This window comes from Symphalangus syndactylus, chromosome 10 (assembly GCF_028878055.3).
Source record: "Symphalangus syndactylus isolate Jambi chromosome 10, NHGRI_mSymSyn1-v2.1_pri, whole genome shotgun sequence".
NCBI classification, from domain to species: Eukaryota; Metazoa; Chordata; class Mammalia; order Primates; family Hylobatidae; genus Symphalangus; species Symphalangus syndactylus.
In genome coordinates, this window is record NC_072432.2 from 67,142,027 (window position 1) to 67,156,668 (window position 14,642).

The 14,642-nt window shown below is 40.7% G+C and overlaps 1 protein-coding gene across 3 annotated transcripts in view; it reads right to left on the reverse strand.

Moving 5' to 3' along the window:
* The window catches only part of SLC4A4 (solute carrier family 4 member 4), a 491,407-nt gene that overhangs the window by 460,849 nt on the left and 15,916 nt on the right, over window positions 1-14,642 (reverse strand). Inside the window, exons 2-4 of one of the 3 annotated variants that reach the window (XM_055297378.2) lie at window positions 12,648-12,729; window positions 8,087-8,208; window positions 6,096-6,158 (exon numbers count right to left, since the gene is read on the reverse strand). In XM_055297378.2, the coding sequence (XP_055153353.1) occupies window positions 6,096-6,109 (14 nt within the window). In that variant the 5' untranslated portion in view covers window positions 6,110-6,158; window positions 8,087-8,208; window positions 12,648-12,729. The remainder of the gene's footprint in view (window positions 1-6,095; window positions 6,159-8,086; window positions 8,209-12,647; window positions 12,730-14,642) is intronic. The other 2 variants (XM_055297379.2, XM_055297381.2) reach the window with 2 other exon arrangements.

Below are 14,642 nucleotides of genomic sequence, written 5' to 3' on the forward strand. Positions count from 1 at the left end.
TTATTTTTGTTTAAAGTCTGTTTTGTCTGAAATTAGGATTGCAACCCCTGCTTTTTTGTGATTTCGATTTGCTTGGTGGATTTTCCTCCATCCCTTTATTTTGAGCCTATGGGTGTCATTACATGTGGAATGGGCCTCTTGAAGACAACCTACCATTGGGTCTTGCTTTTTATCTAGCTTGCCACTATGCACAATTTAAGTGGGACATTTAATGCATTCATATTCAAGGTTAGTATTGGTGTGTGTGATTTGATTCCATCATTGTATTGTTAGCTGGTTATTATGCCAGTTTCTTTTTGTGGAAAAAACTATTTTAAAATTCACATGAAACCAAAAAAGAATCTGAATAGCCAAGGCAATCCTAAGCAAAAAGAACAAAGCTGGAGGCATCATGCTACCTGACTTCAAACTACACTACAAGTCTACAATAACCAAAACAGCATGGTACTGACACAAAAAGAGACATGTAGACTGATGGAATAGAATAGACAGCCTAGAAATAAGACCACACACCTATGATCATTTGATCTTCAACAAATCTGACAAAAGCAAGCAATGGGGAAAGGACTACCTATTCAATAAATGGTGCTGGGATAACTGGCTAGCCATATGCAGAAGATTGAAACTGGACCCTTTCCTTATACCATATACAAAAATAAACTCAGGGTGAATTAAAAACTTAAATGTAAAACACAAAACTATAAAAACCCTGGAAGACAACCTAGGTAATACCATTCTGGACATAGGAACAGGCAAATATTTCATGACAAAGATGCCAAAAGCCATCACAACAAAAGCAGAAATTGACAAATGGGATCTAATTAAACTTATGAGCTTCTGCACAGCAAAAGAAACTATAAACTATCAACAGAGTAAACAGACAACCTACAGACTGGGAGAAAATATTTGCAAACTATGCATCTGACAAAGGTCTAATATCCAGCATCTACAAGAAACAAACAAATTTACAAGAAAAAATTCAATCCCATGAAAAACTGGGCAAAGGACATGAACAGAGACCTCAAAAGAAGACATGCATGTTGCCAACAATCCTATGAAAAAAAGCTCTATGTCACTGATTGTTAGAAAAATGCAAACCAAAACCACAATGAGATACCATCTTACACCAATCAGAATGGTTATTATTAAAAAGTAAAAAAAAATAATAACAGATGCTGATGAGATTGCAGAGAAAAGGGAACACTTATACACTGTTAGTGGGAGTGTAAATTAGTTCAACCATTGTGGAAAGCAGTGTGGTTATTCCTTAAAAAGCTAAAAACAGAACTACCATTCAACCCCGCAATCTCATCACTGGGTATATACCCAGAGGAATATAAATTATTCTACCATAAAGATACACACATGCAAATGTTTATTGTAGCACTATTCACAATAGCAAAGACATGGAATCAACCTAAATGCACATAAGTGACAGATGGATAAAGAAAATGTGGTATATATACACCATGGAATACTACGCAGCAACAGAAAAGAACGAGATCATGTCTTTTGTGGGAACATGGATGGATCTGGAGGCCATTATCATTGGCAAACTAACACAGGAACAAAAAAACCAAATACCACATGTCCTCACTTATAAGTGGGAGCTAAATGAGGAGCACTCATGAACACAAAGAGGGAAACAACAGACACTGGGGCCTACTTAAGGGTGGATGATGGGAGGAGGGAGAGGAACACAAAAAATAACTATTGGGTACTAGGCCTCGTGCCTGGGTGATGAAATAATCTGTACAATAAACCCCCATGACATGAGTTGGCCTGTATAGCAAACCTGTAAATGTACCCCTGAACCTAAAACAAACAAACAAAAAAACAAAAAGGTTAAGATGGCAAATTTTATATGTATTTTGTCACAATAAAAATTTGAACAAAAATGTAAGTTTATAGTTATACAATCCACTGATTCATAAAAGAACTCAGCTTTTTCAGAGGTGATGATTATGTTCTCAGAGACAGTAAGATAATTTCCATTGCAATTTATTAAAACAAGGTAGATGAAAGATCCAATGACAACGCCTTGTCCCTAAATCCAGTGGACTCATTTCAGCCCTTATCTTGACTGACTTCTCAGCCACATTTAACATTATTCATTGTTCCTTCTTTCTAGATGAACAAAATATCAAACTTAGAAAAATAAGACTTCTAAATATAAATTCCACAGTGTCCTGTCAGCCATATTGGAACTTGCAGCAAAAAGAAAATTAAGGAATTCAGATCCCATTTTTATTTAAAAATGTGATGTTTTGTTCATCATGGATTTTTTGCATTAACTTTGATTTTTTTAAATATTGCATTAAAATTATATTTATCTCAATTACTGAGTTTTTTGGCACCTTTTTAAATTTTGTGCCCGAGGCAAGCCCCAGTCCTGAAAAATTCTCTCCTTTCACTTCTGCGATTCACCAGTTTCCTAGCTTTCCCCGTCTCTTTCTGAACTGTCCTTCTCATCTTCTTTGCAGTGCTTCTCTGCCCGTCAACTAAATGTCAGTGTTTTTCAGAGTTCTGTTTTTGGTCTTCTCTCCTTTCTCTATACATACTGTCTGGGTTATCCTAGCTACTACTGTATTCTATTGATTCCCAAATTGCTTCCTCCTCACTTTACCCTCCAGCCACCCTATGCAAAGAATTTAACCCTAAACTAACCTTATTTTCTACCTTTGTGAGTCAGTCAATCCTTGTTCCTATGATGCATTTCCAGAGGCATACTTCCCACTTCCCAGTGAAGTACTTCCTCCTGCCAAAATTTAAACTTGTCCCACCAAAACCCTCTCCCAGCCTTCCTCATGCCTGCCTATATCCTAGGGTGTAGGAAGGGAGAAAAGGAGACAAAAATCCTCCAGGCCTTCCATTTTACCCTTCTCTCCACTTTACCCTCCAATTGCTCAAATATGTAAAAATCTCTCTCACTTTAACAACTTCATACATGCTGTCTTCTGTATCTGGAATCTTTATTTTATAAGCAAACTTTTACTCATCCTTCAGGTCCCAAACTGCATATCCCTTCCAGAGAGACTTTCTCTGACCTTCAGATTATCTTAGGTTCCCCTCCTATGTACACCTACAGAACTCTGCAATTTCTCTTTTATAGCCCTCATTATACATTATTATAACTAGTTTCATTTTCATTTTCCATACTAGGCCATAAGCTCTATGACAGTAGGAGCCAATGCCCTTCTTGTTCACTATTATATATCCAGCCCTAACATAGTACCTAGACTTTATCAGTCACTGAAGAAGTATTAATAATTATAGGAGGGAGGGAGGGAAGTCAGCAAAAATCAAATACCATCTAAACAGAACCTATGCAGGCAATGCGCAGTTGGGCAAATGAGCAAAACGCAGCAGATGCAAAGATCACAAAGCCCAGCCATTGTCAGGAAGCAGCTAACTAGAAAGTCCTACATTTTCTTAATTCTGGAGCAAACTCTTTTGCTAAATAACCAGAACTCCCCACCCTGGTGCTGTCCATATAACAGGGAGAGCACAGTCCATTTGTTGTCTTGGCTGTCCTGGGGCCTCTGAACATCTTGGCAGACCCTGCAGGGCCATCTGTCCTTTAGCATCCCTCCTGAAACTCATCTCTGCTCTTATGTGATCAAATGCTTTCCCCATTGATCTTTTCCAGGATATAGGGTTTCACTTAGAGTTTTCTAGGTACTGCGTTTCACCAAAGAGTGGTAGAGAATGGCTTCACATAGAAGTAGGGAAAGAGATTCAAGTTTTCCAAATCCCAAATGCTTACCATGAAAAGTTTAGAATCCTTTTTCAACATAGTGCTCTCTGAAAAGATTATGCTGATTAAACAGTATGCTGCTGTTTTATAGTGTTTAAAACTAACACATATGGTTTTACTGATCATCAGTTTTACTGATCAACAATTTGAAAGAAGTCTAATTCCATAAGTTAAAAAAGTACACCTAATTAATTAATGCCTAACTTTTAGCCTGTTCATTGAAAACTAATGGGTACATATATAACAAAAATCAACAGACTCCCCCTGGAAAATGTAGAGCTTAGCTCTGAAGCTTCACTGAAGACTGCAGGAGAAGAGAGAGACCTTTCTTGTCCTGGAAAAATGAGGACTCGTGAACCACACACATACTTAAACACAAAACGTCCAGCTTCTGGTAATCCCCCAAAAGTGTGAAATGGTATATTTTTTAAAAAACAAGGAATAGAGAACTTTATTAGCCATACTGCATGTGCCTAATATTTCCTGTTAACATACTGGGATTTGTCAAAGAAAATCCTAGAGCTTCCCCTAACTACATATCCTTACATCTACCAGCTGAGACTCACAAAGCTAATAAACCTCACCAGCAAATGAGCATTACCTATAAAAGTACTGCAGCCTTAAATATTACAACATGGTAGAGCTGAATGTAAATCTCCTTCAAAGTATTTTTCCTGTATCACAATAAGCAGGAGGCCTATTTATAATGTGATGCCAAAAATAGACACACACTGCTTAGTGTTTGGAGAAGGATCTGTACCTGCCACTCTACTCTGGAGAAGCTCTTACAAGTACTTTTCCAGTACATTTTCCCTGGAATCTCTCTCTCTCTCTCTCTCTGATCATCAATATGTGAGCCATGGGTGCTTTGAACCAGGCAGGACAAGACACCCTGATGAAACAAAACTTGATATGCCAAAGGATAAAACTCCCTTGAAGATGGCCACTACATTTTATGACTGCCACTCGTGGCTTACGATGCCATATCCTCATATTTTCTTCTAATCAGAAATTCATAAGGGAAATCTGTGTACCAAAAGGTATAATAAGGGACACATTTTAGATATTTTTCCCCACGGAGGACAGGGTTACCAGCCCTTAGCACTTTTTTTTTAACAGTCTGGCTGATAATCTGGTGCCAACACCAACTGCTGGTTAAATAATCTAATCAGCCAGGGTGAGGCTTTTTGTTCTCCTGCTTTTGTGACTTCATTTTTCGAACATTTAAAGTTGCCAACAATCCCAAATGGTGTCTCATTACTTCTCTCCAATTTGTTTCTATTTGAAGATAAAAACTATTTTATTTGGAGCAAATTATAATAGGATGCAAAATGACCCACCATTGTAAGACCAACAAATAGGTAGTCCCTATAATGGTTTGAAAAGAAAAATTTTAATATCAAGCCACAAAGGGGGAAAATGCATCTCCATACTCATTTTTCACCTATTTAACCAACAACAACAATAGCAATCATTTATTGAGTACCCACCAGTATCACAAGAAGAACTCTGGGAGTTTAAATTGCTAAAGCTAAACTTAGGCAGTTTATCAATTCAGAACAAGTCAGGATATGCACTTTCAGAATAAAAAGGTTTTTCTATCCCTAACCATTTATGATTTAAATCTTTTTTTTAAAAGTAAAGAAAGAAAGGAGGTAAAAATAGGCCAATGCAGTGGCTCATGCCTGTAATCCAAGCACTTTGAGAAGCCGAGGCAGGTGGATCACTTGAGGTCAGGAGTTCAAGACCAGCCTGGCCAACATGGCGAAACCCTGTCTCTACTGAAAATACAAAAATTAGCCGGGAGTGGTGGTGCACACCTGTAGTCCCAGCTACTTGGGAGGCTGAGGCAGGATAATTGCTTCAACCCGAGAGGCAGAGATTGCAGTGAGCCAAGATGATGCCACTGCACTCCTGCCTGGGTGATAGAGCAAGACTCTGTCTCAAAAAAAAAAGAAAAAGAAAAAACAAAAGAGGTCAAAATACAAGACTGGTTTTTGCCATATATGATTTTATTTTATTTTATTTTTATTTTTGAGACAGAGTCTCGCTCTGTTACCCAGGCTGGAGTGCAGTGGCGCGATCCCCGTTCACTGCAACCTCTGCCTCCCGGGTTCAAGTGATTCTCCTGCCTCAGCCTCCCGAGTAGCTGGGACTACAGGCGTGTGCCACCACGCCCGGCTAATTTTTGTGTTTTTAGTAGAGACTGGGTTTCACCATGTTGGCCAGGGTGGTCGGGATCTCTTGACCTTGTGATCTGCTGGCCTCAGCCTCCCAAATTGCTGGGATTACAGGGGTTAGCCACCGCACCCGGCCCATATATGACTTTCTTACTTACAATAGGTCAAGCATCGGTGCTCAGGTTTATAGCCAGAGGAAGTTATAACACAATTGTGGGTATCTGTAAAAAGAAAAATAACAATTACTTGATATATCTCAAATAATATAAAAACTCTTAGTGATAGTATGATACCTCAAATTACCTAAACCCATGTAAGAATCTCTTCTTCTTGCCCTCCTCTCAGGTTCTATTCTCAGCATTCTGTTTTTAGGTTTTTGCACTGTTATTTCTGATGTAACATGATGTGCAAATTCCCAGTAACCCCCAAAATACTTAAAATCAAATATTTCTTCCTAGAAAATGTATAGGAAACTGTCTCAACAAATATCTCCTTATGAACTTCTATAAATTTATCTACTAATTCTTACTAGGGTTTGAAATATGTAAATATAAATATTCATTTTTAAAATGTCTGTCAACATGAAAAAGTTTCTATAAGAAAACGTAGGAAAAATAGAATCCTAGTGAAGTACAGAAAGAGAGAAATCTATTGAAATCCATCAACCATAAGAATTTTAATTCTCTAAGTTAAGAAAAGCTTCTACTTAAAATGAGCTTTAGAATAGAAATTGCGGTCCAGTGATCCTTACTGAACAGTTTGCTAGTTCTTGCTTACATGTTTACATTATCTTGCATCCCTTAAAAGTCATCTTTATATTGCCTTACTGAGTTACATAGTTACTGAGTAGTAACTATGAGTAGTAAGTCTATGTGTTACTAGTCTAGTAACACAGAGTCTGGTACTTGATACCACAAAGGATAAAACTCCCTTGAAGATGGCCACTACATTTTATTACTGCGTGCCACTCTTGGCTTATACAGAATGTTACTACTCAGCAAGGCAATATAGTTCCAATACAGTTCTCAAAGATTTAATATGCAGAAAAAAATGCAGTAAAAAAGAACAATGCAGTTTTTTAAAAAATTGTTGTTGTTATTACAGATACTGTTATATTTGGGAGAGAGACGTCTTTGCAGAATACATGCAGTTTTGCAAAATGAGTACAAAACTATTGTTAGGAGGCAGGTCCTAATAGGGACATGTAGTATTTTCCAAAGATTGTCTGTCTTTATTTTCTGTCCCTGTGAAAGAAGTTAAATTTTCAGAATGTCCATAGAAACGCTGACTGTGAGTAGACTATGACCCATTGCTGGCTACCCGAGAATTTGGGACTTAACCAATACGGCCTCCTCAGTTCATCCACAGGATTCGTTTAAAAATATTTCCTGGCCAGGCCGGGCGCGGTGGCTCACGCCTGTAATCCTAGTACTTTGGGGGACCGAGGCGGGCAGATCACGAGGTCAGGAAATCGAGACCATCCTGGCTAACACGGTGAAACCCCATCTCTACTAAAAATACAAAAAATTAGCCAGTCGTGGTGGCAGGCGCCTGTAGTCCCAGCTACTCAGGAGGCTGAGGCAGGAGAATGGCGTGAACCCAGGAGGCGGAGCTTGCAGTGAGCAGAGATCAAGCCACTGCACTCCAGCCCGGGCAACAGAGCGAGACACAGGCTCAAAAAAAAAAAAAATTTCCTGGCCAGTCACGGTGGCTCACGCCTGTAATCCCAATGCTTCGGAAGGCCAAGGTGGGTGGATCACCTGAGGCCAGGAGTTTGAGACCAGCCTGGCCAACATGGTGAAACCCCGTCTCTACTAAAAATACAAAAATTAGGCCGCGCACGGTGGCTCACGCTTGTAATCCCAGCACTTTGGGAGGCCGAGGCGGGCGGATCACGAGGTCAGGAGATCGAGACCACGGTGAAACCTCGTCTCTACCAAAAATACAAAAAATTAGCCGGGCGTGGTGGCGGGTGCCTGTAGTCCCAGCTACTCGGAGAGGCTGAGGCAGGAGAATGGCGTGAACCCGGGAGGCGGAGCTTGCAGTGAGCCGAGATCGCGCCACTGCACTCCAGCCTGGGTGACAGAGCAAGACTCTGTCTCAAAAAAAAAAAAAAAAAAAAAAATTAGCTAAGTATGGTGGCACGCACCTGTAATCTCAGCTACTCGGGAGGCTGAGGCAGGAGAATCGCTTGAACCCAGGAGGCGGAGGTTACAGGGAGCCGAGATCGAGATCGTACCTCTGCACTCCAGACTGGGTGACAAAGCAAGACTGTTTCAAAAAAAAGAAAAGAAAAACAAACGAAAAATGTCCTCAACATGAACGACCTTCTGTGTGAATTCTCCTTGTGTTCAGTACCCCTATTTGGCCTGACTTCCTTCCGCGTCCCTGGCTACAATCATCACATTTATTGTTTTGTCTTAGTAGAGCCATTTGAAACAGCCTTTCTCTGAACAACCCTGACTAATTGTTTCAGAATAATTTCGGAAGAAAAAGGCACTCTGAAGAGGTTCCCATTCTACCTTTAACATTTTTCCCAGCAAAGAACAACCCTTGTTTCTTTCAATAGCATCTGTGAGTTTTGGCTGCATAATGCCTGCAAAGAGCAGTAATACAAAACAGTTTTTCTAAGAATGAAGATGGAGTCACTAAAATCTTGCAGGCCACAAAGTCTCCCCCTCCCAAACTGATAGCCTCTCACTACCTTTACCTGCATATACACATTTTTATTTCTTAATAAAAACTGTCATTTGGGGTGGGTTTAAATGGGGGTTGAATATGTTCGTGGAGGTTGCAGATAAATTGAAACATACATATGAAAAGACCATTTAAAATTGTGTTTAATGTAGTGAAATAATTCATTATTATTACAGACTATATTTCAAGGCAATCTTTACAACCCATTATTAATAATGCTCTTAGAAGATGTTAAGATATTGAACAATTCCCTTGAATTAATATCGAATCCTCAACACATCAAAAAGTCCATCTTGCCTTTGAAGCAGGAGTGAGATGGTCTCCCATATAAGCTCATGGTTATAAGTTATCCTCATCCCTTTTGGAACACACATAAATGCACACACACACACACACACACACACACACAGAGAGAGAGAGAGAGAGAGAGAGAGTGAGAGAGACAGAGACAGCTCCAGCCAAGAGGCAGAAGTAGATCTTACATAGATCCCACTACCAAAATAGAAGTGTCTGCATTCAACTAAGCGAATAACCATAACAAAGATGAACAGAATGCTGACCATGTGCCAGGCAATGCACTACAAGCTCTACATGAATTATTTCATTTAACCCTCAAAGCAACTCCATAAACTATCCATTAGGACTTTGAGATTGGGCGGGGGTGGGCGGGGCGGGGATTAAAAGGTTTAGAGAAAAATTCAAGCAACTAGAACAGAGTGAAGCTGGAATTCAAGCATGGGTGGTCTTACCCCAGAGCCCCAAGCTCTTGCTGTCCCAGGCACAGCATCTCCACCAACCTCTTATCAACCCTTAGAGCATCTTCAGGGCTCATAACTTTGGAGTCTGTTCTTGTCCTTTAGCTGCCCTGTCTGTCACTTCAGGTATCAGTTTACTTCATTCAACATTGGAGACAAATAAGGTAAGATAGCTTTTGTTTTACCTTACTAATCAGAATCAGGAAGGAGTAATGAAATTTTTCAGAGGTAGTAAGGCAAGAGCTGGAAGAGTGGGAAAAAAGGGAATTTAAAGTAGCTATTTGCCCCATCAACTGAGAAATGAGTAGAGTCTCAAATATAATCTCTACAGTAGTTTAAATGAATGAATTACATCTAATGTATGAACATGGAAAAAAAATCTAAAAAACTTAAGTTTGAATGAAAAAAACAAGTTGGAAAATGTGATGAACTGAATGATATCATACACTTAAATTTCAAACCCATAAAATAATATTATACAATTATTTGGGCATACGCACTTATATAAAATGTATTAAAACATTTATGGGGGCTGAGCATGGTGGCTCATGCCTGTAATTCCAGCACTTTGGGAGGCCTAGGCAGGTGGATCACCTGAGGTCAGGAGTTCAAGACCAGCCTGGCCAACATGGTGAAACCCCGTCTCACCTAAAATACAAAAATTATCTGGGCATGGTGGCATGTGCCTGTAATCCCAGCTACTCGGGAGGCTGAGGCACGAGAATTGCTTAAGCCTGGGAGGCGGAGGTTACAGTGAGCCGAGATCCCGCCACTGCATTCCAGTCTGGGCGACAGAGCTAGGCTCTGTCTCCAACCAAAAAAAAAAAAAAAAAATTATGGGGAAGAAAAAATCCTTACTTCAGGAATGAATGATTATTTCTGGAGGACTTAGGGAGTTATGGGCTAGGGAGAAGTAAATAGATGACTCAGGGAGTTACATACACACAGTGTCACTGTATCTGTAATGTATTGATTTCAAAAAATCTGAAGCAAAATGGGAAAATGTTAACATTTACTAAATGTAAGCGGTGGCTACATGGTATTGTTATATTAATCTCTATTGTTTCCCCAATGTTTGAAATAGTTTCTCTCAACATAATTTTCTGATTGTTTTATCTAGATAAATAGATACTCCTCTCCTGAGGAAAGAGAAGACCATTGGAAAGACACTGACGGAAGAGTTCCCTGTGCCAACCACTGATAAACACCAAGAACATGCAGCAATTTGGTGGCTGTTCTAGCAGGCAGGCAAGGGAGGGGGAAGATGTCAAAGTAATGGTTAAGTTGAGAGAAGGAAGACAAAGGAAGATGGTGAGAGGATAGAGTGTTCTATAGTGGTAGGGGGAGAGTTATTTGCAAATAATGTGTTTGAAACTTGAACTATAACTGGCTGCAAATGCAGAGTGCTTTGGCTAGGTTGGACCTGAGACTCAGATACATCCAAGTTAAGCAGAATAAGAGAACTCATCCCCTTCATCCCTATAGTACAGAATCTATTGGAATAAACTGAATTGCTAGATACTACAGACGCTCCTGGAAAAATAATTAAAGCTTGACCCAAATTAGGTTTAACATATATACAACTAATTAATTGGAGGAAGCAAAATAAGTAAGATATAAAGAGAGACAACAGAAAATTTACCAAAGGGAGCAAGGTATTTGGATAGCACATTTAGCAAAAGAACCTAAGGGTTGAAGGCAGTGAATTTAGCAGCTAATAGCACAGACATTGGGGACCCAGGCATTCCAGCCATATGTTTGAGCCCTGTGTGTATGAATTAACAGCTGTCTCACAACTTGAAACTTTGGGGCACAAGCCTTCCCACCACTCCCAAAAGCAAAGAAAGAAACATTCTATTTTTATTTTCAAAAACAGAATTGGCCAAGATATTAGCAGGAATCCCAAATGAGAAGGTGCCGGTGGTAGCAAAGTCCTAGATTCCCTGGTTCAAAGACAGATGCAACATCAGAGTTCCAACTAGATTAGTTCCAAGTGGTAGTTCTGGCTGCAGCAAGACCCATGCAGTTCAATTCAGAATAAAGCACTTTGGGATCTAACTCATTGTGCTTAAGGGCTAACCAACCCTGTTCTAGAACCCTTTGTTATCACTGTACCATAGAGCAAGGAAGCATCCTTTTTCTCACTTTGCAAAAGCATCACTGGCTGAGGTACCTGAGATAAGAGCTACTCCAAAGCAGCCATGGTGGGGGTGTGGAGTACCAGCACCAACACGGCTGCAGTGAGACCAGTGTGACAGCATCACAGTTTTCATTGGGATCTGCAGCTGGACTGCATTAGCAACAGCAGAGTTCCAGTTTTGGCATCTGTGGCAACCCAGTTTGGGAATCTCAGTGGTGAGCTCTAGCCCAGGCTCTGCATGAATAAATGAAAAACAATTTGTGGGGGAATTCCCACAAACATATAGAGGAGAGGAACTTCCACAAAGAACCATAATGGGTAGCTAGCATGCAGAGCCATTAAGATGTGAATGCTTTTGTACTCTCAGGGTGGGAAAGGCAGAGATGTTCAAGTCACAGTAACTTGCTGCTGTGAAAAAATGGCATGTTTATGAAACACTTTGTGCTTCAGAGGAAAAATATATAATAAAATAAAACACAAGTTTGAATTAGATTTTTCTTCCTGATGGTTTTGCCTCCCTCTAAGATACAGAATCCAAGGGGAGTTTTAGTAAAGGAAGGAAGCAGGCGGATAGGTGGAGGAAGAAACTGCAGCTGATTAAATATTTCCAATTATGTATTTTGTGATGAGAATATCTTCACTTACCAACAATGATAAACAGGAATACCTGAGCCTGTTTTAAATGGAACTCTATGTAATAGCTAGAATTTTATTCTGCAGAATGAAAGTATAAAAGATGAGGTTACGGCACACCTAAAGCAGGGACTAGTGGGCTTACAAACCCAGGTGAAATGAGGAGGAGCTGGGCAGTAACAGTCACCAGAGTTGGCCTCAAGTCTAAAAGTGCTCACAACTCACCCCAGAACACTTATGAGCCCATTAGCATAAGCAATCCTCAGTTTACAAAGTATTTGAATATATGAAGAAAGACAAAAATAATCAAAGTGAGAAAGGCAGGGATGGGGAAAACACCTGAGACCATTCTGATGTGATGCTGAGAATTGTCCAGCAACATTTATGGCCACTTGGAAGGGAAACACTCATCCTTTTACATGTGCCCTATGTTGAGAAGAATTTTAGCCAATTGGTTTCTTGAAAGTGCAGGCACTCTTACTTACCCAGCACTTTGCCCATATCAGGAATCATACAGTCTTCCCTGAGAGATCTGCCTCTGGTTTAAGGGATCCCATCAGTTGACATCTAGAACAGCAAACAGAGAGTGCACGCTGACCCCAGTAGGCCCAGCCCTGCCTCCAGGAGAGGGCATATGGGACACTCATGGGCAGTCTCTACCTTCCAGAGTCTTGCACAGGTATAAACACGTAGCGTCACAGTGACAGATCACATGGGGACCAGGAGAGATGCTCACATGCTGCACTCCTGCTGTCAAGGTAACAACTGCCTTTGATTCCTTTGATTCCTGGCAACAGGATCCTTTCAGACCTGCTGTCAGAGAAACTAAGGAATTAGCCAGACTTTTTCCACTGGAGAGGTCACCACCCTCCAGAGGCTGATGAATATATTAATCTCTCCAGAGAGGGGTGTTGCTGGCAGCACACAGGCAGGAGAACTGCTTGCCAGCATTTCTCTGTTGTGGGGGACACAGTCCCAACAGTCCTTATACTTCACACCTTCTTACTGCTTTCAGCATACACTTAAATCGCACTCATAGGGGAGTCTGTCTCCAGACAGCGACATATGATGACTTGCTAGCAGCCTGGCCTCTATGAGCAAATCACAGCACTTTCTTTACATTTTTTTTTTTTTTTTTTAGACAGAGATTCATTCTATCACCTAGGCTAGAATGCAGTGGGACGGCCACCGCTCACTGCAGCCTTGACCTCCCAGGTTCAAGTGATCCTCCCACCACAGCCTCCCGAGCAGCTGGGACTACAGGCATGTGCCACCACGCCCAGCTAATTTTTTGTATTTTTAGAGAGATAGGGTCTTGCTATGTTGCCCAGGCTGTTCTCAAACTTCTGAGCTTAAGTAATCCTCCTGCCTCAGCCTCCCAAAGTGCTGGGATTATAGGCATTAGCTACCTCACCAGGCCCACAGCACTTCTTTTTGGTGAAATTTGAATCCTATCATCATAGTACTTGAAGGTTTGATGATACTTGGAGATCATTCTGACTAGGATTTTGAATGAAACAGCAGATCTAAAATTCAAAGCACAAAAGGATGTGTTCCTTCTACAGCTACAGATGCCTTCACACTGCTGCATATGTGTTCCATGTTTCACCTGCCTCGGGCAGGTAATAGACTTGCGATAGAAATGCCTGGCCATTACCAGACCCCAAACACCCTCTCCTTCCTAGGAGGTGTCTCATGGATAATGATGATCACAGCCTGGCCAGAGAAGCACCCAGAGGCATGTCACAATTTCACCAAAGCAGGGACTATTCATGACCTCAATATTAAACTGTTATACAAGGCTGGGTGTGGTGGTTCAGGCCTGTAATCCCAGCAATTTGGGAGGCTGAGGCGGGCAGATCACCTGAGGTCAGGAGTTTGAGACTAGTCTGACCAACATAGTGAAACCCCATCTCTACTAAAAATACAAAAATTAACCAGGCATGGTGATGCATGCCTGTAATCCTGGCCACTTGGGAGGCTGAGGCAGGAGAATCACTTGAATCAGGGAGGCAGAGGTTGCAGTGAGCAGAGATCACGCCATTGCACTCCAACCTGGGCAACAGAGTGAGACTCTGTCTCAAAAAAAAAAAAAAAAAAACTGTTATACAAATCCCAAAGCAGCAATGCTTTATTCTCCTAATGTGCCAGAGATTTTCATGAAAATATATCCTTATCATTTTACAACCAAGCCCTTCCTCGCACTCAGATGGGGTTCTACAGGAGCTAGAATGAGTATGAGCTGAGCAAAGAAGGCCTCGGTGTGCCCCCAGATTGAAGCACAAACATCTTAAAATTTGATATTCAATGTGTTCATTTTTTCTTTTGTTGCACTAATCAATTTTTTAAAAATCATTCCAACTCTTATTTAGTCTATGCAAGATATTTTACTTAAGCCTTTCCAAGATTCTAATGCCCCATGCTCCTCCCAAACTCCAGCCTGCTTGAATTGATAATTCCCTTCTCAGAACAAACTCTAC